Source organism: Sus scrofa, chromosome 16 (assembly GCF_000003025.6).
Source record: "Sus scrofa isolate TJ Tabasco breed Duroc chromosome 16, Sscrofa11.1, whole genome shotgun sequence".
Classification (NCBI taxonomy): domain Eukaryota; kingdom Metazoa; phylum Chordata; class Mammalia; order Artiodactyla; family Suidae; genus Sus; species Sus scrofa.
In genome coordinates, this window is record NC_010458.4 from 62,811,309 (window position 1) to 62,835,696 (window position 24,388).

A 24,388-nucleotide genomic window follows, 5' to 3' on the forward strand; every position below is an offset into this window, starting at 1 on the left:
GTTCTTCTAAGTGTCTTTTATCTATTATCTCTTTCAACTTATCATAAAAAAACCCTATGAGATATGAATTTTGATTATTCCCACTTGATAAATGAAGCAATAGTTCAATAATTCTGATACTAAAGGTCTGAGCATAGTTTTAAACTTAGGCAGAGTTTTCTTATTTTAACTTTTTATTGGTATTTTCTAGTCTATATAAAAGTAGGGAGAGTGATGTGATAAAATTTTATGTACCCATCACCTAATTACAACTCTCAACTCATAACCAATCTTGTTTTATCTAGCTCACCCCTCCTCTCTCTGTAAATTATTTTGAAGCATATCTTCAATATCCAACATTCCTCCTATAAGTATTCCAATTTCTATTTCTCAAGGAGAGGATTTTTAATATATGTTTTATTATCATCATGCCTAATATTGGCAATAATTCCTTGATCTCAGCTTTCAAGTCAGTATTCAAAATTTCCAGTTTGTTTGAATCAGGATCAAAATAAGGCCAAATACTGAGGTTACTTTCGTATATCTCTTGTACTCCATAGGTTCCCTACTTAGCTTTTTTGTTTGTTTGTTTCCCTTGCATATTTAGTCTTTGCTGCTGAATAAACCAAGTTGTTTGCCCTATAAATTTCCCATAGTCTAGATTTTGCTGATTGTATTGTCTCCTTGTGGCTTCATTTAATATTTTCTTATTTTCTTTTCTTTTTTTTTTTTTGTTTTTTTGTTTTTGTTTTTTTAGGGCCACACCAATGGCATATGGAGGTTCACAGGCTAGGGGTCAAATCAGAGCTATAGCCACCAGCCTACAAAATAGCCACAGCAACGCCAGATCTGAGCCGTACCTATGACCTACACCACAGCTCACAGCTGTGAGCTGGTCTTAGAGTCTTGTGGAACCAGAAATTTCAATCCATCAATGCAATCCCCATCTCTTTTATCTATGTTTGGCTTTGCTCTCTCAAACATCTCTTTTATCTATGTTTGGCTTTGCTTCCTTTCACATGGAAGATTAAATGGCACCAATAAACCTATATTTATACTCCACCCCCAAAAAGGAACTGGAACCTTCCTTGTTGTCTGACTTGAAAAACATCCCCAGGAGAGGGGATGACTAGCCTGGCTGGTATCATGTGCCCTCCCCTAGACCAGTTAACCCTGGCCAGAGGGAAAGGATTCTGTCCTTGGTACCCTTTAGTTCAACTGCATAGTTTAAATGGGCCTACGGAACAGGAAAGCCCACAGTCAATATCCATACACTTGTTCTACATCAGGGTGATAAAAGCCTAACTTAGCCATGACCAAGCAGGGGGTCCTTTCTCCTATAGCCTGTAGTGGCATTCCCTTTTCCCCCAAAGCCCTTTCTTTCTGCCTTTTCTCTACACGGTACCTGGAGCGAATCCCTCCCTTCCTTGTGCTCCCATAGACTTCATTCTTGCCATTCTCAGTCATTGCACTCACCCCCTTGTAGTTTATTCGCTAAATTCATTTACTCAGCCAACGCCTGATATGTTCCTTCTATTGCTAAACACTGTGTTAGAATTTGTCATGTTGTTTTTGTCAAAGGAGTGACACATGATCATACCTTCTGTGAATAATTTAATGTAGTTAAATATTCATACCCTCAAACTAGAATTAATACCTTCTCTTTGTAACTCTTTTGCCCAAAACAGGAGGTTAAAAAAAAAAAAAGCCATTGTGCCTCATGGCATTTTCTTGTGTCTCAGATATCCACAGCAAGAAAAATGAGTGCAGGAAAAATATGTCTGAACAACACTCCCTTAAGGCCCCTTGCCCATCTGGTGACAGCTGCCCGTATTTCCAGAATCCTTCATTCACGCACTCATTCCCCAAATATTGACCCAATGCCTTCCACTTGCCAGGTGTTGTACATGCTCTGGGGGTCCAGGTGTAAACACAAAAGATACAGGCTCTAAGAGGGAATGTAACAGACAATTTTTAACACACAGTTCTACAATTAATTGGTGCCTTTTAGGAGTGACAGAAGAAATCATTCTTTTTCTAGTATTGGCTTCACATGCCAAACCCACGGCTTTTTTGTTGGAGGATGTCATGGGAAGAGATCAAAGTGAAATTTAGTTTTAGCCCTGAGTAAGAATCAGAGAACTTGTCCACTTTCTAAAAAAGGGGGACATAGAGTGTAAGGAATCCTTAACTAGAGTCTGTCTCCCACAGCCCTGCAGCCCACTCTGTGCGCCTTTGTGAGAGGCACCGGGCCGGCAGGGAGACCTGAAAGACTGCACCTGCACAACGTTTCCTCAGCCAGAGTCAGAGAGGAAAGTGTCTGCCAGTCACTCTGTTCCAGGTGATCTTGAAAAGAACTCTGACCAAGAAGCAGGAAGGTTATCAAGCGCTGGTTACTGTCAATAGTTTCCAGAGAGAGAGTTCTCAGAAATCAGCAGGTTAATTTGCATGTCAGGGAGATAACCTCAATCACCTAGCTCAGCACCTGGGCCGAGAAGAACATTTAATCCTACCATTTACCCAGCCTGGTATGCTAAAAAATTTTTTTTCCTTTTTTTTTTTTTTTTTTTTTTCTTGTTAGGGCCGCACTCGCTGCACAGGGAAGTTCCCAGACTTCGGGTAGAATCAGAGCTGCAGCTGTGGGCCTGCCCCACAGCCACAGCATTGCTGAATCCAAGCTGCGTCTGTGACCTACACCACAGCTCACAGCAATGCCAGATCCTTAACCCACTGAGTGAGGCCAGGGGTCGAACCCACATCCTCATGAGTACTAGTCAGGTTCGCTTCCGCTGAGCCACAATGGGAACTCCCATTAATTTAAATCACTTCAGGTAGTACTTTTCTAAGGTTGCAATACATCTCTCGTGTAGCTGCCCAGATTGGTGTGGCTTGTGCTCATAAGCCCCAGACCTTGCAGGATCCCTGCAGGCCTGTGAATCCTTTCAGGGTCCACAAATGAGGTATTGCTGCGGCTTTTCATCCTCATCCCGGCTTGGCATGGAGGTGACTCTTCTAGTCACCTGGTTTGAGGGTTGTGTAAAAAACAGACTCTGGGGGCTTCACAGAAGCTTGGCAATCCCTGGTTCAGTTCTTTGTCACATACACCCCAGCTCAGAATAAAAGCTCCATGAATAAGTGCATCCTGTGTTGGAGGAAAGAGTTTAGCTGATTTCCCTTTCTTCAGTTACCAGAATCTTTCTTTTTTGCTGTTGAACACATTTAGTTCTTTGGTTTTTCTTCTCTTTTTCTTCCAGTTTTATTGAGCTATAATTGACATATAGCACTGTTTCAGTTGAAGGTGTGGAGTATAATGATCTGATGGACATTTATCCATGAACTGATTACACAGTGAGTTTAGTCAACATCCATCAACTCCTCGAAGTACAAAATAAAAGAAAAAAATATATTTTTTTCCTCATGATGAGTACTCTTAGAATTTACTCCCTTAACAATTTTCATATACAACATACAGCAGTGTTAATGATATTTGTCATGTACATTCCATCCCTAGTACTTATTTCTCTTATGACTAGCAGTGTCTACTTTTGATCACCTTCATCCAATTCCCCCTCGATCCCACCCCCCTCATCATTACCCCCCCCAACCTCTGGTGACCACAAATCTCTCTTTTTCTATAAGTTTGTTTGTTTGAGTTGGTTGGTTGGTTTTGAAGTATAATTGACCCACACCACTATGTTAATTCGGGTGCACCACATAGTGATTTGACATTTCTGTCTTTCTTTCTTTCTTTCTTTCTTTTTTTTTTTTTTTTTTTTTGGTCTTTTTGCCATTTCTAGGGCCGCTCCTGCAGCATATGGAGATTCCCAGGCGAGGGGTCCAATCAGAGCTGTAGCTGCCAGCCTACACCACAGCCACAGCAATGTGGGATCTGAGCCGCGTCTGCAACCTACACCACAGCTCACGGCAACACCGGATCCTTAACCCACTGAGCAAGGCCAGGGATCGAACCTGCAACCTCATAGTTCCTAGTCGGATTCATTAACCACTGAGCTACGACTCCTGATATTTCTATACATTACAAAATAATCATTACAAATCTAGTTGCCATCTCGTCATAGAAAGATACTACATTTTTATTGGCCATATTCCCCATATCGTACATTTCATTCCGTGGCTCCTTTATTTTGTAACTGGAAGTTTATACCTCCTAATTTCGCTCCTATTTTACTCTTCCCCGTACCCACCTCCTCTCTGACCACCACCTATTTGTTCTCTGAGTCTATGACTCTGTGTCTGTTTTGTTAGGTTTGTTCATTTGTTTTGTTTTTTTATATTTCTACATGTAAGTGAAATCATGTGGTATTTGTCTTTCTCTGTCTGACTTTATTTCACTGAGCATAATGCCTTCAGTTTCCTTCCATCCATCCATGTTGTTGTAAATGGCAAGAATTCCTTCTTTTTTATGGCCTGTGTGGTATTCCAGTGTGTGTGTGTGTGTGTGTGTGTGTGTGTGTGTGTGTGTGTGTGTACCACATCTTCTTTATCCACTCATCAATCAATGAGCACTTAGGACGCTTTTTCCCCAGAGTGAGTCCCAGTAGTCACTTGCCTCTCTGGAATGCCCTCAAGACCAGTAAGTGCATTCAACTCAGGCTCCTTTCAAATACCTGCTTCTCTTCTGGGTCTCAGAGCATGTGGGATTTTTTTGTGTACCTTTTAAAGATGAAGCTTCTGTTTGCTCCAGCTCTCCCATTACACATGCCCCACTGGCCTTCAAATCCAGACATTGGGAGCTTATCTTCCTGGTACAGGACTCCCAGACTGGGGAGCCTGATGAGAGGATCAGCCTCCTTGCTCTTTGGGGAGAACTTCTACAATTGTGCTTATCTTCGAATTTGTGGGTTGCTTACCTGGGGGTGTAGGTCTTCACGATTATCACATCTCTGCACTTCTTACCCATCTCACTATGGTCCCTTCATTATAGCTTTAGTTCTGAAAAATCTCTTCTGCTAGTCTTCAGGCCATTCTCAGTGATAGTTGTTCTCTAAGTAGTTGTAATTTGGATGCCTCTGCCATCTTGCTAGCAGAATCTTCCTTCAGTGATTCCTAATGACCGTAGAGGGGTTTCAAAGTGCACTAAAACTGTTTCTTATCCTCTGGGGATTTAGGACTATGAGTCCCTGTTTTTCTTTAACATAAAGTCCTTTGGTGACCATCAAAAAATTTTGATAACCCTAATACCCCAATCCCTCCTCCCTGAAATTAATTAGTTAAGAAAATAAAACAAAAAGCTACTTTGAATTTGGCAACCTTTATTGGTCACATGAATTCCTACAGAAATTTGAAAATTCTGTATGTATGAGAGTTATTTTCAGTCTGTCCATAGACAGCACTGTGGTGCACACGGCAATTTACAGACACGTTGCAGTGTTTCACCTACCAATTGGCTTATAGAAATAGATTGGTATTTGGCAATTAAAAAGTGTAAAACATTTCAGGTTCCAAATGAATGGTATGGATGTGACAAATTGTCTAGGTTTAAAGAAAGGAAAAATTGCTATGGTCTGTGGTAGACAGATGGGTTCTTAAGAGGGATAACCCTTGAATTTGTCCATGGAGTTTTAAGAAAATTGTCAACATGGAAAACTTGGAAAGAAAGCATTTAAAAGGCTCAGAAGGTTTCTCCATGGGAAGACAGCATCAAATGCTTACATTGAGCATAGAACAGGCTCAAGCTTTAGAATCAGATAACCTGGGTATTCATGAGTTGTGTGGCCTTGCAAGTTACTTAGCATAATGAACACTCAGTTTTCTCTCCTATAAAAGGGGACTAACTTCTTCTGAACACTTTGCAGGACAGTTGAGAAGATCCAGTTAAATCAAGTAAGAAAGGGCCACCATTTAGCGAACTGATTTTTTACCAAGTAAATAAACATCATTATTTTTTAAAGGCCTGGTATGCTCACTGGACTGAGTAGGCCACTGTGTTGATTGGCATTCTTCTATTTTGCAAGGAACAGAAATGATTCTGGCTCACTTAAGCAAGACAGAATTGTTACAAAAATATGTTGGGAGGTGAGTTAGAAGGGGTGAAATACACAATGAGTCGTAGAATCAAAGAAAATCTGAAGACCCATGCTCCAAAACAAGGAAACATCAGGGCAGCAAGAGAATATTGGTAGAAGCTATTTCCTTCCTTGAGTCATTCTACTCAAGTTCAAGTCCCACAGTAAAAGAGTCTCATGGGAAGGACATCTTGATTGAGAGCCCCACAAAGATTATGAACCAGGATGAAAAGGTAGTTTTCCAAAAGGAATTTAAAGGATTGTTAAAGAAAGGAGAATAAAATAGACAATGAGTCACTGGAAAAAACTCTCCACTACAAACAATTTCAAAAGATCATTCATACATTCATGTAATCATATTCATTGATCAACTTGAAATTCATTTGTGATGAATAGTGAAAAATAAGCCTAGGAAAGTGAAAGTTGAGGCTCATTCAAGGGAAATGGCCCATTCTAGATATGAGAATATATCTCAACCTGTTTGCTTCACCTTGGCCTTCCCGGTGGCCCCAGGAGGATACAGCCTACTGTATCTAGGCCATAGGTCAGTGAGGAGTACCTTAACCCTGGAGAGTCATTACACATTAACACTTGGCTCACTTTCCTTCACTTTTGTAGATACTGCCATTGACACACTGGGATAAACTGGGAAATTCGAGTTGTTTTATGGCTGTAATAACTTATTTGTTATTACAGGAAGAGGTCAGTAACCTCTTCCTTCTCTGAGTCTCTCTCACTTCTTCCATGACTTATATATTGTAGGTATTCAATAAATGCGTGGAATGAATGAACAAATGACTCAATGGATGAATGGATGGCCCCAAGTCTGGCCTCAGGTTGGGATCTAGGGCTTTGACTATTTTTTTCTTTTTTTATTAGTTGATCCAAAGAATTTCCTCACAAGAAGCCGTGTTATTTCTATGAATCAAAGTGAAGATTTGTACCTGGGGCTCTGCCGAGTTGCATAGGGCAGTCTTTACAGAGAGATTTTCTTCGTTACCTCCTCATCCATCACCTTTCAGTATTTATATTCATAATATTCATCTCTCCAGTACTGAGCTTACCTCTCCAAATATTTATGGTGTGCCTGTTAATATAAGACATCACTGGAGATGCCCTAGAGGAAGCTGACAGTCTACTAGGGGAAGCAGGGATCTTGAAACATCAGTGTGAAATGGAGGCATGAGAGTTGATGTGGAAACATGTAAAAAAGAGCAATTCTTGTTGGCCAGGGTGAAACAGTCTATGAAGATTTGGGTGGGCTTCACAGAGGAGGTGGCCACAAAAACCTCTGCAGAGCTAAAAAAATATAAAATAATAATTCTCAAAAGAATGTTCTCTATCTAGGTAATTTGTTGTCTTAACCTCTACCCTTCAAAGGTATTCTACTCTAAAATACAAATATACTTGGAAGAGTTAACACATTGTATTGCTTATTAGTTATAGTAATGTTTATATATTTTTACTGTGTATTAAAAATGAATTATTTTTTTTATTATTAATCCCGTTTTATTTTTAACTTTAGGTAGTACATACATTGCAAGGCAACCTCACCATGCTTATGCATTAGCCTCTATAGCATAGAGTGATATACACAGCTTTCTCTTACTACCAGTCATTAGGAACCCTCAGTCATAAAACCTACGTTATGTCCATTTGAAGAGAAAGCAAGCAGGAAAAAAATCGAATCAGGTCTTTCCTACTGGACAGATTGGATAGAGGATGTCCTCAGTCTGGGCAACTTCATCTCATGTTAACTTGGAATTCCTTCTAGAGCTGTTCTTGGTTCTTTTCCCAACATGGACATTTGGAAATTTTTGGCTGTCACAACTTGAGGGAGAAGAGGAGGGTACTACTGACATTAAGTTGGTAAAGACCAGGGACGCTGCTAAACATCAAAGAATTATCCAAGCCCAAATGTCAGGAGAAGCAAGGTTGAGTTACCCTGATCTAGAAATGCCTTGATCTCCTAACCAACCAGATACTTAAAAAAAAAAAAAAAAAAAAAGAGAGTGAGCCAGTGCAAAACTTTTCATGAAACAGAGAAACAAATCTTTTGGAAACAAAGAAATTTTTAAAATTTAATAGAGCTAAATCACAGTTTAGCATGATGTTATTATGTGGTATAGTTTTTGATTCTTCCTTATTTGACCCAAGCTAAGGGTGTAGTGATGGTGATAATGATTTCTAGGCATTGTGGTTTGCTCATATTTTTATGGTGATATATTCAACATATAATATTATATTGTTAGAGGTGTACAACATAATGATTTGATATTGGTATATTTTGTGAAATAATCACCACAATAAGTTTAGTTAGTATCAGTTACTATACATATTTACAGTTTTTTTTCTTGTGATGAGAATTTTTAAGATCTACTCTCTTAGCAACTTTTTGAACATGCCATACAGTATTATTAAATATAGTTGTCATGCTGTACATTATATTCCTTGACTTTTATTTTTTAACTGGAAGTTTGTAACTTTTCATCCCCTTCACCCATTTTACCCACCCTCCACTTGCCGCCTCTGGCAGTAAGATTTTTTTTTTTCCATTTAGATTCCACATACAGTTAACCTTGAACAACGCAGGGGTTAGGAATGCCAACCATCCACACAGTGGAAAATTTGCTATAACATAGTCAGCCCTCTATATTTGCATTTTGGCACCTGCAGATTCAGCCAACCGCAGTAGGGTAATACTGTAGTATTTATGTTTGAAAAAAATCCATGTAAGTGGATCCACAGAGTCCAAACTCATGTTGTTCAAGGTTCAACTATATGTGGACTACACTTATTGTATCAGATACTTTAGTCATAAGAAGTGGAAAAGGAGCATAGTAAAGGAAATAGGGCCAAAAGGATAATTTCAAATGATAATCTTTCCTTTGTGCATCAAAATAGCACTGTGGTTTAAGAAAGCTGACTGTGTGCCACCAGAAGTCCTGAGGTTAAAGCCTCTCTTCTGCTTTGCTTGCTCTGTGTCATTGGGAAAGTTTATTGAGTCTCACTAAGCCTTAGTTTCATCATTTGTAAAATAGGGATAGTAAGAGTATCTATCTGATGGAGATACTGTGTTCATTAAAGGGAATAGCATGTGTAAAATGTTCTTTTTTAGTTGTTCTTGACACTTTATAACCATGCAGTAAGTGCTGTGTGATAATGATAATGATGATGAAAGGAGAAAGAGGAATAAATGTATTGGTGATGATAATGATGACTGGTTTGGGATTCCAATGACAGGAATTGCAGTGCTGGCTCTGTTATTTACAAACCATTAGACAATTGCTTTACTGAATCTGCATTTGCACTTCTTCCGAACCTCTTAAGGTTACTGTGAGAACTTAATGATAGGTGCCTGGCAACGTTTGTATTCAAGATAGGGAAGTCTGGCCTGAAGAACTGCAGACACACAAGCTCTCCTCCCTGGAAAGAGTTTCTCTTTTCCAGCACCCTGCTGGCTCCCCAGGGCTTCCTGCCTATTAGTGAGACTTTCCTCAAGGACTATGCCTTAGATAAAAGGCTGGATCCAAAAGAAAAGTCAGTGGGCTTCATCCACAAGCTAAGAAAAGCTCTGGGGTACTGAGTCAGAAGTGAATCAGAAACTCCCGAATGAGGTTAAGAAAGAAAAAAATATTAAGGACACTGGCAAATCTGTGGGGCTTTGGCAATTCCAACCCACCCCCACCCCCTGCCACTTTTGTCCTTGGATTCTCCTAGAGGCTCCTTGAGCCATGAGCCCCTCTCCACAGCCCAACTCAGGGAGGGAAGGCAGGAGTCCAGCTGACGGAGAGCTAGAAAGGGCAAAGTCACCTCTCTGTGAAGAGAGGGAGACAGACAGAGCACCCAAGACCAGTGCCCGGAAGAATAAAAGAACAAGGGACACTTCGGGATGAAGGTCATTGTGATACCCCACTGAGCGATGAGAGAGAGAGAGAGAGAAACTTCACCACTTTACCGCTTCAGGGACCCTCAGGATATGTACTGAACAGATGACAGCGACTCACTGCAGCAGGATCATTAGCCCTCAGACCCTACCGCCACTCGTGTCTTCAGTGGGGGTGGATTTAGAAAGCTGGCAGGGAGCCAAGTGGGATGGATCGGAAGGGGAGTGCACGGCTTCATCAGAGCTGTGAAAGCAGCTGACAAATTACCGTGTGATTTGTCATCATCTCAGAACCCGGCAAGTGTTTTGTCCCTGAAAGAATCAATACTTGGAGGGGGAAAAGGGGCTGTATTTTTAGAAACTCTTGGATGGGTAATTTATTTCAAGTGAGTAGAAAGTTTATTTATGTTGGCGTCCCCACAGAACCAACGGACAGTATATTTACATGAAGCCAGAAAATGCTATCATTTCTTCTAATCAATTTACCTCTTGGAACAGCTGTACCTTAAAGCTTTTGGTGATAAATTCACTCCTTGCGCTAAAAGCTCCGCCCAGGGAAGCATTTCCAGTACCACCCTGAGCACTGCTTTCTTCTGTAGGCATAGCACATTATGCCCTTTCACAGCTTTTCCATGTGGATTCTCTCTTCCCTGGCACAAATGAGAGGGAGGGGGAAGATGATGTTAGTCCCATTCTACAGATGAGAAAACTGAGGCTCAGGAGTTGAATGTACTCTTAGCCAATGTGGGGTAGAATTGGGGTGGGGAGGAAGTGGGATAGATGGGGGAATTTGGGGCTGGTAGATGCAAACTATTAGATTTAGAATGGATAAGCAATGAGGTCTCACTGTACAGCACAGGGAACTATATCCAGTCTCCTGAGATATAACATGATGGAAGATAATATGAGAAAAAGAATGTATATGTAGGTATAACTGGGTTACTATGCTATAGAGCAGAAATTGATACAAAACTATAAATCAATTCTATTCTCATATTTCTTTTATATATATCGTGTGTGTGTGTGTGTGTGTGTGTGTATAATGTATAAAAGAAAGCAGGATCTAGTTGTGTTTTCCCCTAGTTGTATCCCCCGACCCCCCAGCACTGGACTCAATGATACGGTACCACTGATATACTTAATGAAAGAGAAACAGTAAAAAACAAGAATGTGTTTAAAATGCTTTGCTTTGCTACAAGACTTCCCGGGGGCAATGCGCTGTGCAAGTAACAGAGGGTGCGAAGTCAGACTTGGGTTCAAATCCCAGTCCTGGTATGACCACGGCAGCCTCCTTAACCATTCTGAGTCACCATTTTCCCATCCCTAAAGAGGGGAATAATCAAAGTACGTACTTCATAGAACAATTGTAAACTTGAAAATAAATAATATTCATCACAGCATCTGGAAGGAATAAGAATCCAGTAAATGCTACTTATTTTGCTTTATTAGCTACTGTTTTCACAACATTTTTGCAACAGTAAAACAACTGAAACAATGTCAATATTCTGTAGTAAAATTATTAAATGAAATATGGTGGTATTCATGCAGTAGGTTTCTTTCTAGCTGTTAAAAAGCATGTAGACAAATTTAACAACATGTAAGAACATTCAAGAAACCTCATTTTTGAAATACGTAAATGTGTATGTGTGTCCATACATACATAATTGTGGTGTAGGTATATGTATATATTTTTAAAACCCTGGGAGTACTATGTGCGCAAGAATATTAACTGTGGCTAGCTCTCCGTGGTGTGATTTATAATCTCTGCTTTTTGATCACCTATTTCTGCGCTGCCTAACGTGTCAGCTACATGTGATAGGTAGCTATTTAACTTTAATTAAGATTAAATTAAAATTTTTTGTCTTTTTAGCACCACACCTGTGGCATATGGAGGTTCCCAGGCTAGGGGTCAAATCAGAGCTGTTGCCACTGGCCACAACCACAGCCACAGCCATACCAGATCTGAGCCGTGCCTGTGACCTACACTATAGCTCACAGCAACGCTGGATCCTTAACCCACTGAGCAAGGCCACGAACCTGCGTCCTCATGGATGCCAGTTAGATTCGTTTCTGCTGAGCCACAGTAGGAACTCCAAAATTAAATAAAATTTAAATATCAGTTCCTCAGTCATACTACCATATAGCAATAGCCACATGCACTGAGCAGCTTCAATGTTAGACAGTGCCGTTGTGGCACATTCCCATCGTTGCAATAAGTGCTGTGGGCCGCGTGAGTCTGGAAACTGAAACCCAGACCTGCCCAGCACAGTGGACAGGGCAGGGCTCTTCCTTTGCCTCAAATCCAACTTTTCATCTGCATCTACTTTCTCCTCCTTGATGAGGATTTAACTTTTTCTTCTAACACATTTCAGAACATCACTTTGTGACAAAGCGAGGATTACCTTATTTGAAATGGTTCTAAGAGTGATTAGCTCTCCCAATGATCCTATTAGAATGAGATCCCTCTCACTTAATAACCTCACAGCATCCCCTTTCTCACAGGAGTTGCACTTCCAGCCGGAACATTTCCACAACACCATCGTGTGTGAGAAGCCCAACAATCACCTCAACAGATTTAAGGGCTATATGTAAGTATCTTCTGCCTGTAAATACTCCCTCTATGGCTAGAACACATTTTTTTCTTGAATGAAATGGCCAAACACATCAGCATCTGGGTCCTCTGGAAGTTTATTTCTTTTTTATCATAAAGAAGGGCTGGAAAGACCTAACTAAACTGGGAAAACTTTTCTATTCTTTGTTTGCTGAAGTGACTATTCATTACCTCCCAGGGTTAAATTCACTAATAGGTTTTTCAGAACTCTGGTGAAGCAGCATCAAAATCATGACTACACTCTGATTCAAGGGAGGCAGGTATGATTGAACTTCGATCAGTTTCTGAAAGAGCCCGTATTGCATTATAGGTAAGAATGGGGACTCTGGGGGGTGACAGACCTGGGTTTGAAACCAGGCTCTCTCTCTTACAAGCTGTATGACCTTAAGTAAATTAATTAACCTCTCTGGGCCTTGTTTTCTACATCTGTAAAATATTATAGTATCTACATCATGGGATTTTTTTTTTCTAAGAATGGGTCATATGCAAAGCCTGAAGCACAGAAACTGGCACAGAGTAAATAGTTAATGGAGGAGTTCCTATTGTGGCTCACCAGAAACAAATCTGACTGGTATCCACGGAGATGCAGGTTCAATCCCTGGCCTCACTCAGTGGGTTGGGGATCCAGCATTGTCATGAGCTGTGGCTTGGGTCACAGTCACAGCTTGGATCTGGTGTTGCTGTGGCTGTGGTATAGGCCAGAAACTACAGCTCAGATTTGATTCCTAGCCTGGGAACCGCCATATGCCAAAGGTTCAGCCCTAAAAAAGACCAAAAAAAAAAAAATTTGTTAATGGGGCCACTGCTGTTGCAATTATGGTTCTTGTTGTTCCTTACTTTCAGTTCAGCCTGAGATCTTTACTGTAACTCTGCTCCTACATCTGACTACTGGTCTTACTGCAAAAAAGACCAAAAGAAGAGCAATGGTAACAGCTATGAATGAAGGCCTTCATTCAGGGCTTTAACAGTTTTAGAGTACTGTCAGAGAACATCATCTCATTTAATCCGCAAAACAAGCCAGGGAATTGAGAATTATGATTCCCATTGTTCAGATGGGAGATCTGATGATAAGACTTCTCACAATTTACCCAAAGGCTCACAGTAGCTACACAATAAAACCAGAACTCATATCCGGGTCTTTTCACTCCATCCCCAGGGTGTTTTCCATTGTCTGCACACAGAGCTCAGATAAGTTACAGCGACTTCTCTACCAATCAGGCCATAACGAGGCTTAAGAAGGCTTCTTGGGGGAGTTTTCACTGTGGCTCAGTAGATTAAGACCTGACATAGTCTCTGTGAGGATGAGTATTCGATCCCTGGCCTCACTCAGTGGATAAAGGATCCAGTGTTGATGCACGCTGTGGTGTAGGTCACAGATGTGGCTCAGATCCAGCATTGATATAGGCCTGCACCTGCAGCTCTGATCCAACCCCTAGCCTGGGAACTTCCGTATGTTGAAGATGCAACCTTAAAAAGAAAAAAGAAAAGAAAAGAAGAAGGCGGCTTCTTGGGAGGCAGATATCATTGTTTTCTCTCCACCCATATTTTCTTTGGCCATGTAGGATGTCTTGAGGAACAAGATAAGAGGGGAAAATGTAAGAACAATACAAGAAAAAGAGCTGCTTTTCAATGCAAATTACTTTCAAAAGCCCAGAGAGAGCAGATGGAGACAAGTGGAGAAGGGCACAGCTCCTGGGGGACATGAAGATTCTTTGCAGGCACCTGGCCAGGTAGAGGTTCCACCTGCCCAGGCAGGGAGCCCACCCTTCATGCCTAGTTGTATGGATTGGGTTCATTCCAAGTCACCCAGGCCTTGAGCCATTCTCCTTCCTCTTACAAGAACAGCCTCACTGCTATTTTTATCTGTGACCCTTTCTCCCCACTAGAGCTCAGGCCAGCAGCTGGCCTTTCTCAACTTCAGCCAGGGCTCTGTTTCCCCCCTCCCCCATCTGGCATAGAACTTGCCCAGTTCCATTCAACCCTCAGCACCTCTCTTCCTAGTTGCTGCCCCTAGATACATCTTCCCCGCTTGCCCAGCCCTCATAGGTGAGCCCTGAAAGTCTGATTGGTCAGCCCAGGAGCCAACACATGGGATGATGGCAAACTTTCTTCTTTGGTCCTTCCAAGGACCTATGGTTCTATGCCAAGGCCCAGCATCCACAGATGGTCTGTACTCTCTTCCTGAGCAAACCAACAGGTCTGATTTCTCTAGGTTCCTGGAAGCTTCTTGAAGTCTCCTTGATTTAGGAGTCCTCCTGGGGCTGCCCAGATGGTTAGAAAATGAGCAGCTTTTAAGGCTCTAAAGATTAAGGATGTCAGACTTGAAAATGCAACCTTTGGAAATTCCTCTGTGGGGCAGCAGGCTAAGGATCCGACGTCACCGCAGCTGTGGTGCAGGTCACAACTGCAGTGTGGATTCAATCCCTGGCCTGGGAACTTCCACATGCCATGGGTGCAGCCAAAAAAAAAAGTCTCAGTCTCTCTCAGTCCAGTAATAGTTTTTTTAAAAAAGAAAGAAAATGCAAGTTTTAAACATTTCGATTTCTACGGTTTTGATTTCAGTGGTTTTCAAACCCCTCATCCCCCTCTCTATCAGAGGACCTTGACAATGTCTGGACACACATTTTGTGGTCATAGCTGGGGAGGGATGCTGCTGGCATCCTAGTAGGTAGAGACCAGGAAGGCTGCTCAACATCCCACAAGGCACAGAATAGTTCCCACACCAAAGGATAATCCCAAATGTTGTTAGAGTCAAGGTGGAGAAATACTGCTGAGTCAGTTAAATAAAGTGTCCCTCTAAATGGAGTGCTGAATAGGAGAGCTATGAGATAGCCAATCCCTTTCTTCCATCCATTGTGAAAGGAACATTACAACCAGGAGAAAAAGAGTCTGTCATATGTTGTCATATCAGAGCATCATAAAAAATGCTTTTTAAGCTACTAGCTACTGAGGGTGAATCATTCAAGATTCTATCCCAGTATCGTATCCATAGCCAGCTCCTTCCTTGATAAGGAGAAGCAGGTCTTCAACTTCAGTCATTTTTGGACCACCCTTATGATTTGCATCATATTTATACAACATCTATATTTTCCAAATTTTTTTTTTTACTTTTTTTTTTTTTTTTTCATTTGGCCACCCCAAGGTACATGGAGTTCCCAGGCTGGGGATCAGATTGAAGCCACAACTGCAACCGACACCACAGTTGTGGCAATGCCAGATCCTTAACCTACTGTGCCAAGCCAGGGATCAAATCCAAGTCCCAGCATTCCAGAGATGCTGCCAATCTCTTTGCACTGTTGTGAGAACGCCCCAATTTTTTTTCTTTTTAGGGCTGTACCTATGGCATATGGAAGTTTCCAGGCTAGTGGTGAAATCACAGCTGCAACTGCCAGCCACAGCCACAGCCACAGCCACAGCCCACGCCAAATCCAAGCCACATCTGCGACCTACCCCACAGTTCACAGCAATATTGGATCCTTAACCTAATGAGGCAAGGCCAGGAATCGAACCCCACATCCTCATGGATATTAGTCAGATTTGTAACCCACTGAGCCACAATGGGAACTCCCCAGAATTTTTAATTTGCTTACTTTTTTTTCTCAGTTTATTTCTAAAGGAAAATTTATGTCACTGACACTATGGGCCACCAGTACAACTGCCATGTATAGATTTCCATAGATTTATAGCTGTTTTACTTTCCATTTATAAATATTATATGAGTACAAGTTTTTTATTTGAAATTTTATAGACACTATCATTAATATAGTATTATTGTAGTCATATTAATTTCAATTTAATTTTTATTTTATATTGAGATATAGTTGATTTACAATGTTGCATTTTTTTCAGGTGACATTTTATTTTAACTACAGATTACTACTTGCCAAAGCCCCCTCTGTGTTGAAAAGTTAGATAAATAAGTGCCAGAAAAGGGTTTACAAAATACTAAGACATTTCCTTGTTAGATACAGAAGAATTGCAAATGGAAAGACTGACTGGCTATAGTTAAGGGGGAACTATTTGGATAAACCATAATGTAGTGAAAACCGCAGGAGCATTGGTGTCTGGGGCCTGGGTTCCAAGTCCTGGGATGTCCCATGTACCAGGTGTATGGTCTTGAAAAAATCTCTCACCCTCTCTGTACTTCATTTTTCTCATGAGTAAAGATGATCCCCCTGCAAACTTCCTAGAGCCAAAGGGAGTCAAATAAAATAATGTAAGTAAGTGTAATTTATAAACACCATAAAAAATTATTATTAAAGAAAAAAATTATCATTAAAGGCCTATTGAGTGACGGTATAGCACTCTGTAGCCAGACGTCCTGGGTTTGAATCCCCTTTCTCCTACTAGCCCTATGAACTTGCCTCGGTTTTCTTATCTATAAAATGGGTTTGAGAAGGTCCTGTTGTGGCTCAGCAGGTTAAGAACACGACATAGTATCTGTGAGGATGCGATTTCAATCCCTGGCCTTGCTCAGTGGGTTCAGGATGTGGTGTTGCCATGAGCTGCGGCATAGATGTAGATGTGGCTTAGATCTGACATTTCTGTGGCTGTGGTACAGGCTGGCAGCTGCAGCTCCAATTCGACCCCTAGCCTGGAAACTCCCATATGCCTCAGGTACGGCCCTAAAAAAAGAATGAAAAAATGTTTGACACTTGACCTCTCTTATAAGAGTGTCAAGACCATTAACTGAGTTAATACATAGAAAACACTTATAACTAGACCTAGAGAAATGAAATATTGAAGAACTAGAAGGAGAAAAATCCCAAAGGGTTCATATCATTCTTTTTCTGTTCTCCCTGGTGTTGTGGGGAAGTTATATTTAAACTTTCTGGAAACCCCAAAGGGAAGGTATCAGGATAGAATTAGGGCTGGGCGCCGAATAATCACTGGTATGGGTTGACTCAGACGTTTTGGTGTGACGTGGAAAGTTGCGAGTCTTCCTGAAACTAGAGAAAAGGAAAAACTCTAGTATCTCCCCTTTAAGAAGCTGCCTGCCAGGATGGTGCAGGAGGGCCACAGACCCATCTGCTATGAGGTCTGTTTATTTCACAAGGGATGGGGCAAGAGGAGGAGGGCATGGGAGAGAAGCTGAAAGAGGGACGTGGTTCAGAACGGGAAGCCCTGGAGCTACCCTATCTTAACGCCTGGTGAGATGAGAGGCAGAACTGCCCGTGTCTGCTACAGACTCAGATGTTTAGCTGTGGGTTAGACCAAGAAGCTGGGGGGAGTGAGTGTGTGAACACACCTAAAGGGAACACAGCATCCCTCCTTGGAGGGCCAGAAACCAGTTCCCCCACATTCTACCCCAGAACCATTCTGAGGCTTGTGCAGCAGAGTTCTGCCTTTTCAGTGAGTAAATGATGACATTCTTAGGAATAAGCAATTCCCTTCTAATGGTCCAGCCCCAAAGATGTCCTGGAGCCATGAAGAGTTACACTTGAACATGAGGATTACATTCTGAGTTAATATCACTCTTCTAACTCTCTGACACTAACCAGTGACAATGTGGAGGGGCTGTCAAACTGTTACTCCCTGTCCTTGCTCATCCCCAGGGAACATCCTGATCAGACCAGGACCGGCTTTGGTAACGAGAGTCTTCTGCTTCGAGGCTGCACCATCAGAAACACCGAAGTGGCTATTGGCATCGTCATCTATGCAGGTCTTTATCCCTGGACAGCTTCTTGGATCTCTGTCCTTTATCCTGCCTCTTCCAAATCCATCTTCAGTCAGTGGGAGTTCACATCAGTTCTCAGGGCAGAGTCATGTGATTTCCCATTGCTCAGCTAAGCAAACTGAGGCTGAGATCATGCAGCTCATTTGTTCCACAGGAGACCTAATTCAGTCCCAGTTAATTTCACTCATCTGTACAGGACAGGGAAGGGGACTCACACTCATACACCTCTAATGGCTTTATGACACTCACCAGAGGCAGGATAAAGAATATCTTCTTGTACTTGAGGAACAACCTCAACAAATTTAGCAGCTTTGTCTTGTGTACCTCAGTGTCCTCACCTGTACAATGGGAAGAATATTTGTATCTTCCCCACTGAGCATTCACAAGGGTCCAGTGACCCAACACATGGAAGGTACCCAGCACTACTTGTAGAAAGTGAGGGTGCAGTGGGTTTTAGTTGCTGTTTTGTTGTTATGTTGTTATTATCTTTACTCATTTTGTGGCTCCCCATATGGTAGTCTGTTTCTCCTCTGCACTTAGACTTTGCTTTCCAGTGGAGGAAAAAAAAAAGGTGACAGCAACATTTCTCATAATGAAAGCTAAAGTATTGGAAGTGGGGCTGGGACTGCTGTATCCCCAGCACCTGGCATGCCAGTGTGCTCATTACAAATCTATTGTTGCAGAGTTCCCATCATAGCTCAGTGGAAACAAATCTGACTAGCATCCATGAGGTCAAAGGTTCGGTCCCTCACCTCACTCAGTGGGTTAAGGATCCATGGTTGCCGTAAGCTCTGGTACAGGTCACAGACAAAGCTTGACTCCTACACTGCTGTGGTTGTAGTGCAGGCCGGCAGCTGTAGCTCTGATTGGACTCCCTAGCCTGGGAACCTCCATATGCCACAGATGTGGCCCTAAAAATGCAAAAGATGAAAAAAAAAGAAAAAAAAATCTGTTGTTATATGAATAACTGGAGGTTTGTTGTATAGAGAAAACACAGTCTCCCTGGAGTGTCTGCCTTCCCTGGAAGACTCCAGAACACGTTTCTCTGCATCTTCCATTCACCTTTTAATATTTCGTTTGCTTGTCCTTTTGTTTGATTTGATGTGTTTTAGTCTGAGTAGAAGCCTACTTTTGTTAGACCTAGAAGAGCATTTAAACATTAATCTACCCCAAGATTCCCTTTTGGGGACTATGAAAGAAAAACAGAGGTTTTAAAAATAACGTCGCAATCCAGCAGACTTTCCCTAGTTTGAGGAAGAGATGTCACGTTAGTCGGTGCGGGTCTTTAGTAATGAAGTTCAATGCCGACTGTAGACTTACTAAAGGTGAACCCTTCCACAATCCCTGCCCCACCACAAACCCACACAGGCATGGAGTTTGCTTCTCCACTGGATCAGAAACAAAGTTCTGAGTGGGTGATGGGAGTGGTCTGTGAGGGGCAGATGGAGAGAGAGTTAATCATGGCTCTGCGGAGCCAGGCTGCCTTAGGCTGAACCACTCTCTGGCTGCAGGTCCCTGAACAAGTCGGTTAAGCTTTCAACACAAGAGGCACCTCATAGGGTTATAAGGTTCAAATGATGTAATGCGTGAGAAGGGTTTAACACAATGTCTGGCACACGTTAGAGTCTTAAAAAAGTGAGCAAAAATGGTACTCATTTTTAATATTATTATCTAGAGCAGGAGTTCTTGACCTTGGCACTATTGACATTTATTCCAGATTGTTCTTTGTGATAGGGGAGCTGTCTTATAGGATGTTTAGCAGCATCCCTTGCATCTGCCCACTAGATGCCATTATCGCCACCTCCTCAAAGGTGATAACGCAAAATTTCTCAAGACTTTGCCAAATGTCCCCTGGGGAGTAAAGTCCCCTGGGTGAGAATGAGTGGTTGTGGAGCTATCTTCTCTGCCTTGACAATACAGATGGACATGAGAATATAGCGGTATAGGTATATTCTCTGCCTTGATAATGCAGATGGACAAAATAGAAGCACCTCACAGTTAAAGACCCAAAAATGCCAAGCTGAATTTTGCAGAAGTGATTGAGTGCAGAGGTATATGCTCCTCACAGCAAACATTTATGGAGCGCCTCTGTGTACCAGGAATGAATTTAACTGCTTTGTGTTTATCAGTTCAATCCCCATCCCCAAACCCACAACCATTATTTCTCATTTTGCAGATGAGGAATTGAGGTGCAAAAGGATGAATTCCCTCAAGGTCACATGTCTCCCGAGATTAATTCCCTATAATACAAGGTTGTGTATCTGCAGAGTTAAGCTCTGTCTGACACTAGAGCCCACAAGCTCTCCACTATACCACACTGTCTCCTCCTAGAGCCCAAATTTTGCCAGAAGAACAGAGGGATCTCAGGAGGTGAGGAGCAGATGGATGAAGGGGGTGGTCCCAGGACCCCTTGTATGGGGTGAGCTGGGCAGGCTGGAGGGCCATGGCTGTGAAATTTCCCCCAAAATTGCAAGGAGTTGAGTCTAACTTCAGAAGCCTCGCATGTGTTCACTCCTACAGTCTTGTTGCCGCTTTAAATCTACAAGACAACCAGCAAAACAGCATTAAACCCCTCACTGCTAGAGTTGATATATTAGTTTTCTTGAATTTTGCACAGAGAATACTCAACTTGTATCTTTTAATTTGACTGCTGAGGGGTACAGTGTGGTAATTAAAATTTAATAGCCCCAAGGGAGAGGCTTATCTAAATGTACAGGCTCAGTATGACTGTCAGCTCTTAGCTGGTGGCTTGGGTACCAGGTTAGTGGAAGAAGAAATAGACTGGGAACCAGAATCCTGGGTTCCCCAGCGGCTCTGATGTTTGTTTATTCCCTCAGTGGGTAGGTCCCTTCTATGCTTTGGACCTGGGTTTCTTCAACTCACAAAAGGGGTGACAAGATGAGACCCAATAGTTTTTACATTTTATTGTCCTTTTCTTGGATAAAATTTAATGCAGAATTCCAAGATAGGATAGGAGCTGCCCAGAGCTCATGCTGGGGTGGAGGTCTTTGGCCCCTACCACTCTTGCACAAGCAATACCAGTGCTTTGAGTGACATGAAGATAACTGCCCTCAAGTATAGTCCTGCCACAGGGCCTTAGCACATACTGTTCCCCAGCCTAAAACCCTTTTCCCCCAACTCTTCTCTCTCCCTTCAGCTCTCCCTTAAATGTCACCTCCTCTGAGAAGGCTTCCTGGACCATGCTCTCTATAATCATCTCTCATTTATCAGCCCCTTATTAATTGGTACTACATGGGACTTATTACTAACTGTATGTTATTTACTTGTTTCCATGTGTATTTTCACCAGCATGTGAGTCATCTGTCTTACCACCGCATCCCACCACTAGCCCATAAGCACCTTTGTTCAAATTAGAAAAAGATGGCCCTTCCTCAAGACAGTTTACTGGCACTTGCCAGGCACATGTCCTACTAGACTTGCCTGTTACAAATCCATGACAACTACAAAACGAGGGCTTCTTCTAGAGTTGTGCAGTCCACAGCCTGTGCACAGTGGCTCTGTCCATGCCCACCACTGTCCAGCAGGTAGGGGATGGGTCCATAAAAACCCACTAACAAAAGGTATGAGGCCTCTAGCTGTCCTCGGGACCTCAGAGTCAGATAGGAGAATGAAGTCTCTCCTTTGCTGAATTTGCCTGTGAGCAGAGCCAGAGGCAAACAAGGGCTGACGATCTTGTTTTCCCTCAAAGGCCATGAGACCAAAGCCATGCTGAACAACAGCGGCCCGCGGTACAAACGCAGCAAGATCGAGCGGCGCATGAACACAGACGTCTTCTTCTGCATCGGGATCCTCTTCCTCATGTGCCTCATTGGGGCTGTAGGTAAGAAATGTTCTGGAAAGAATGACCCCACAGTACTTTCTGTTTCTGGGGGTGACTTGCTCCAACTCCAAGCCTCAGTTTCCTCATCTACAAAATGGAGTTCTTTTAAATAAAATCTATTCTGTGCTTTAAGAGGTGCCAATGAAGTAAAAATGCAGGTGAAAATCTCCTGAAAGTAGTATGTGCTCTAACTCTTAGGAAGAGCTTCTCTCACGTATCTGTCTAAGACATACGACCTAAACCCAGGCACCCCCTTATCCTGAGGGGGGAACAAGATGAATCCATCACAGGACTGGTCCTCGGAGAGCTTACATTCTGGCAGGAAGAAGCCCCACCCAAGAACAGAATCACTAACACCATCCACTTCACTCAGGGAGGGTTGCACACCAGTCCTGGATCCGTTTTCTAGTGCGGCTGTAGAAAGTTAACACAAACCCAGGGGTTTAAAACAATACTAGTCGATTCTGTTACAGCTTTGGCATTCAGAAGTCCTAAATAAATTTCCCTGGGTTAAGACCAAGGTGTCCTCAGGACTGGCTCCTTCTGGAGACTCTGAGGAGAGAGTCAGGTCCTTTGTCTTTTTCACTTTCTCCCTTGAGCTACCTTCCTCCATCTTCAAGGCACTTTATTCCAGTTGCCACTCACATTTCCTTCTCCTTGTCTGTGGGAGAAACTCCCTCTGCCTCCCTTTCGTAAAGATGCTCCCTTTTGTAATTCCACCACTGAGGCCAGCTGGAAATCCCAGGCTCCTCTTCCCCATCTCAAGATCCTTCGTCGAATCTGCAAAGTCCCTTTTGCTGTCTAAGGTAGCATAGTCACAGGGTCAGGAATGGAAACCTGAACACCTTGGGGGGAGGGCATTATTCAGCCCATGACAGGCATTAATGGAGCATCAAGGAAGGAAGTCTTGCTGCGGCCGATTCCCAGATGCAGGAGGTGTTTACCGAAGGAGGGAGGGGGCAAGGTTAGGGTGCAGCAGGCAGCTGTGAAAGGAAGGAGCTGTCGCTCTAGCCCCAGAGACAGCCACGAGAAAAGGACAGCAGCAGAAAGGAGAAGTGTTTTAAGCAGAGGAACGTCTGGCTGTTTGTGTGGCAAGAGCAAGGCCAAGAATGGAGACCTGATGAGACCCAGGCTGTGACCGAGTGTGGAGAGCTGCAGACGGTTTAGACTGGAGTCATCAGAGACATTTAAGTCCACCCCCGAGAGGAAGGCAGAGAGGGACCCTCACTCTTACCCACACTCCCTCTCCATGGCTTAACACCAAGGATGTTCTCAGGACCCTAAAGGAGACCCCAAAGAAGCAGGGAGGATCAAGAGGGAGAACTCATATGCTGAGTCCAAAACCCCGGCTGACGCCACACCAGGGAGCAGCCGTGGCCTTTGCTCTTTACCTGCTTTTGTCAGAAATCAGTCCCATCACTGTTTTCAAAAGACAGTGTCTGAAACCCCAAGATCTTCCTAGGACACCCAGAGATTGCAGTGTCACCACAGTGAGGAAGGTGGGGTTTAGTTTCATACGTGGCCTGGAGTTTTTAATTAATCTCCTTCTCAGGTGTGTCCACTGGCACACAAGTGAGGGGCTCATGCCTGGAAGGGCAGCACCTGCAGGGGAGGGAATCAGGCAAACAAAAGCAACCATTGGTTTTCCGTGCCACCTCTGCCCCCAAGACACTGCAGAACTGTTGGCTCTGCTTCCCGACGGTTTTTTCAGGGAACATCAGACCTGGCAAGAACACTGGAGATCATCTCACTGTGTCTCCAGAGAAAGGCAGTTAATGATTAAAAGATCACACAGTGACAGAAGGTACAGGCAAACCATGATCAGCCCGGTAGATTGCCCAAAATAATGAATAGATTGAGAAAGTAATGGGGAGGGGCAGCAGTCTATTCTGTCTGGAAAGAACAACTCATACAGAATGGCAGGCCTCTGCTCTGCTGGCACCTAATTAAAGCACAGCCCCTGCAGGAGGCAAAAATTCTGGAATGAGCGGCATTCCAGGGTTATTTATCAAACATTTACTTTAATTATGTAAGGATGGTGTTTCTTTTTTATTTGCTCATCATGTCCTACCCAGTCCCTGCCTGGGCTCCAGAACCCCTCCAGGCCTCCTCCTCCAGGCAGCCTTCTCTGGCTTCTCTGGCAGCCAGTGACCCTGGCTCTGTGCCATACATTGGACTCTTTTTTTTTTTTTAATGATTTTTATTTTTTACATTATGCTTGGTTTACAGTGTTGTGTCAGTTTTCTACCATACAGCAAAGTGACCCAGTCACACATATATACATACATTCTTTTTCTCACATTATCCTCCATAATGTTCCACACAAGTGGCTAGATATAGTTCCCTGTGCTACACAGCAGGATCTCAT

At 42.8% G+C, this 24,388-nt stretch overlaps 1 protein-coding gene across 4 annotated transcripts in view; it reads left to right on the forward strand.

Moving 5' to 3' along the window:
• The window catches only part of ATP10B (ATPase phospholipid transporting 10B (putative)), a 348,672-nt gene that overhangs the window by 241,496 nt on the left and 82,788 nt on the right, over window positions 1–24,388 (forward strand). For all 4 annotated transcript variants that reach the window (XM_021076903.1, XM_021076905.1, XM_021076902.1 and 1 more), the window contains 3 exons: window positions 12,394–12,479; window positions 18,058–18,164; window positions 21,889–22,020. In XM_021076903.1, the coding sequence (XP_020932562.1) occupies window positions 12,394–12,479; window positions 18,058–18,164; window positions 21,889–22,020 (325 nt within the window). The remainder of the gene's footprint in view (window positions 1–12,393; window positions 12,480–18,057; window positions 18,165–21,888; window positions 22,021–24,388) is intronic.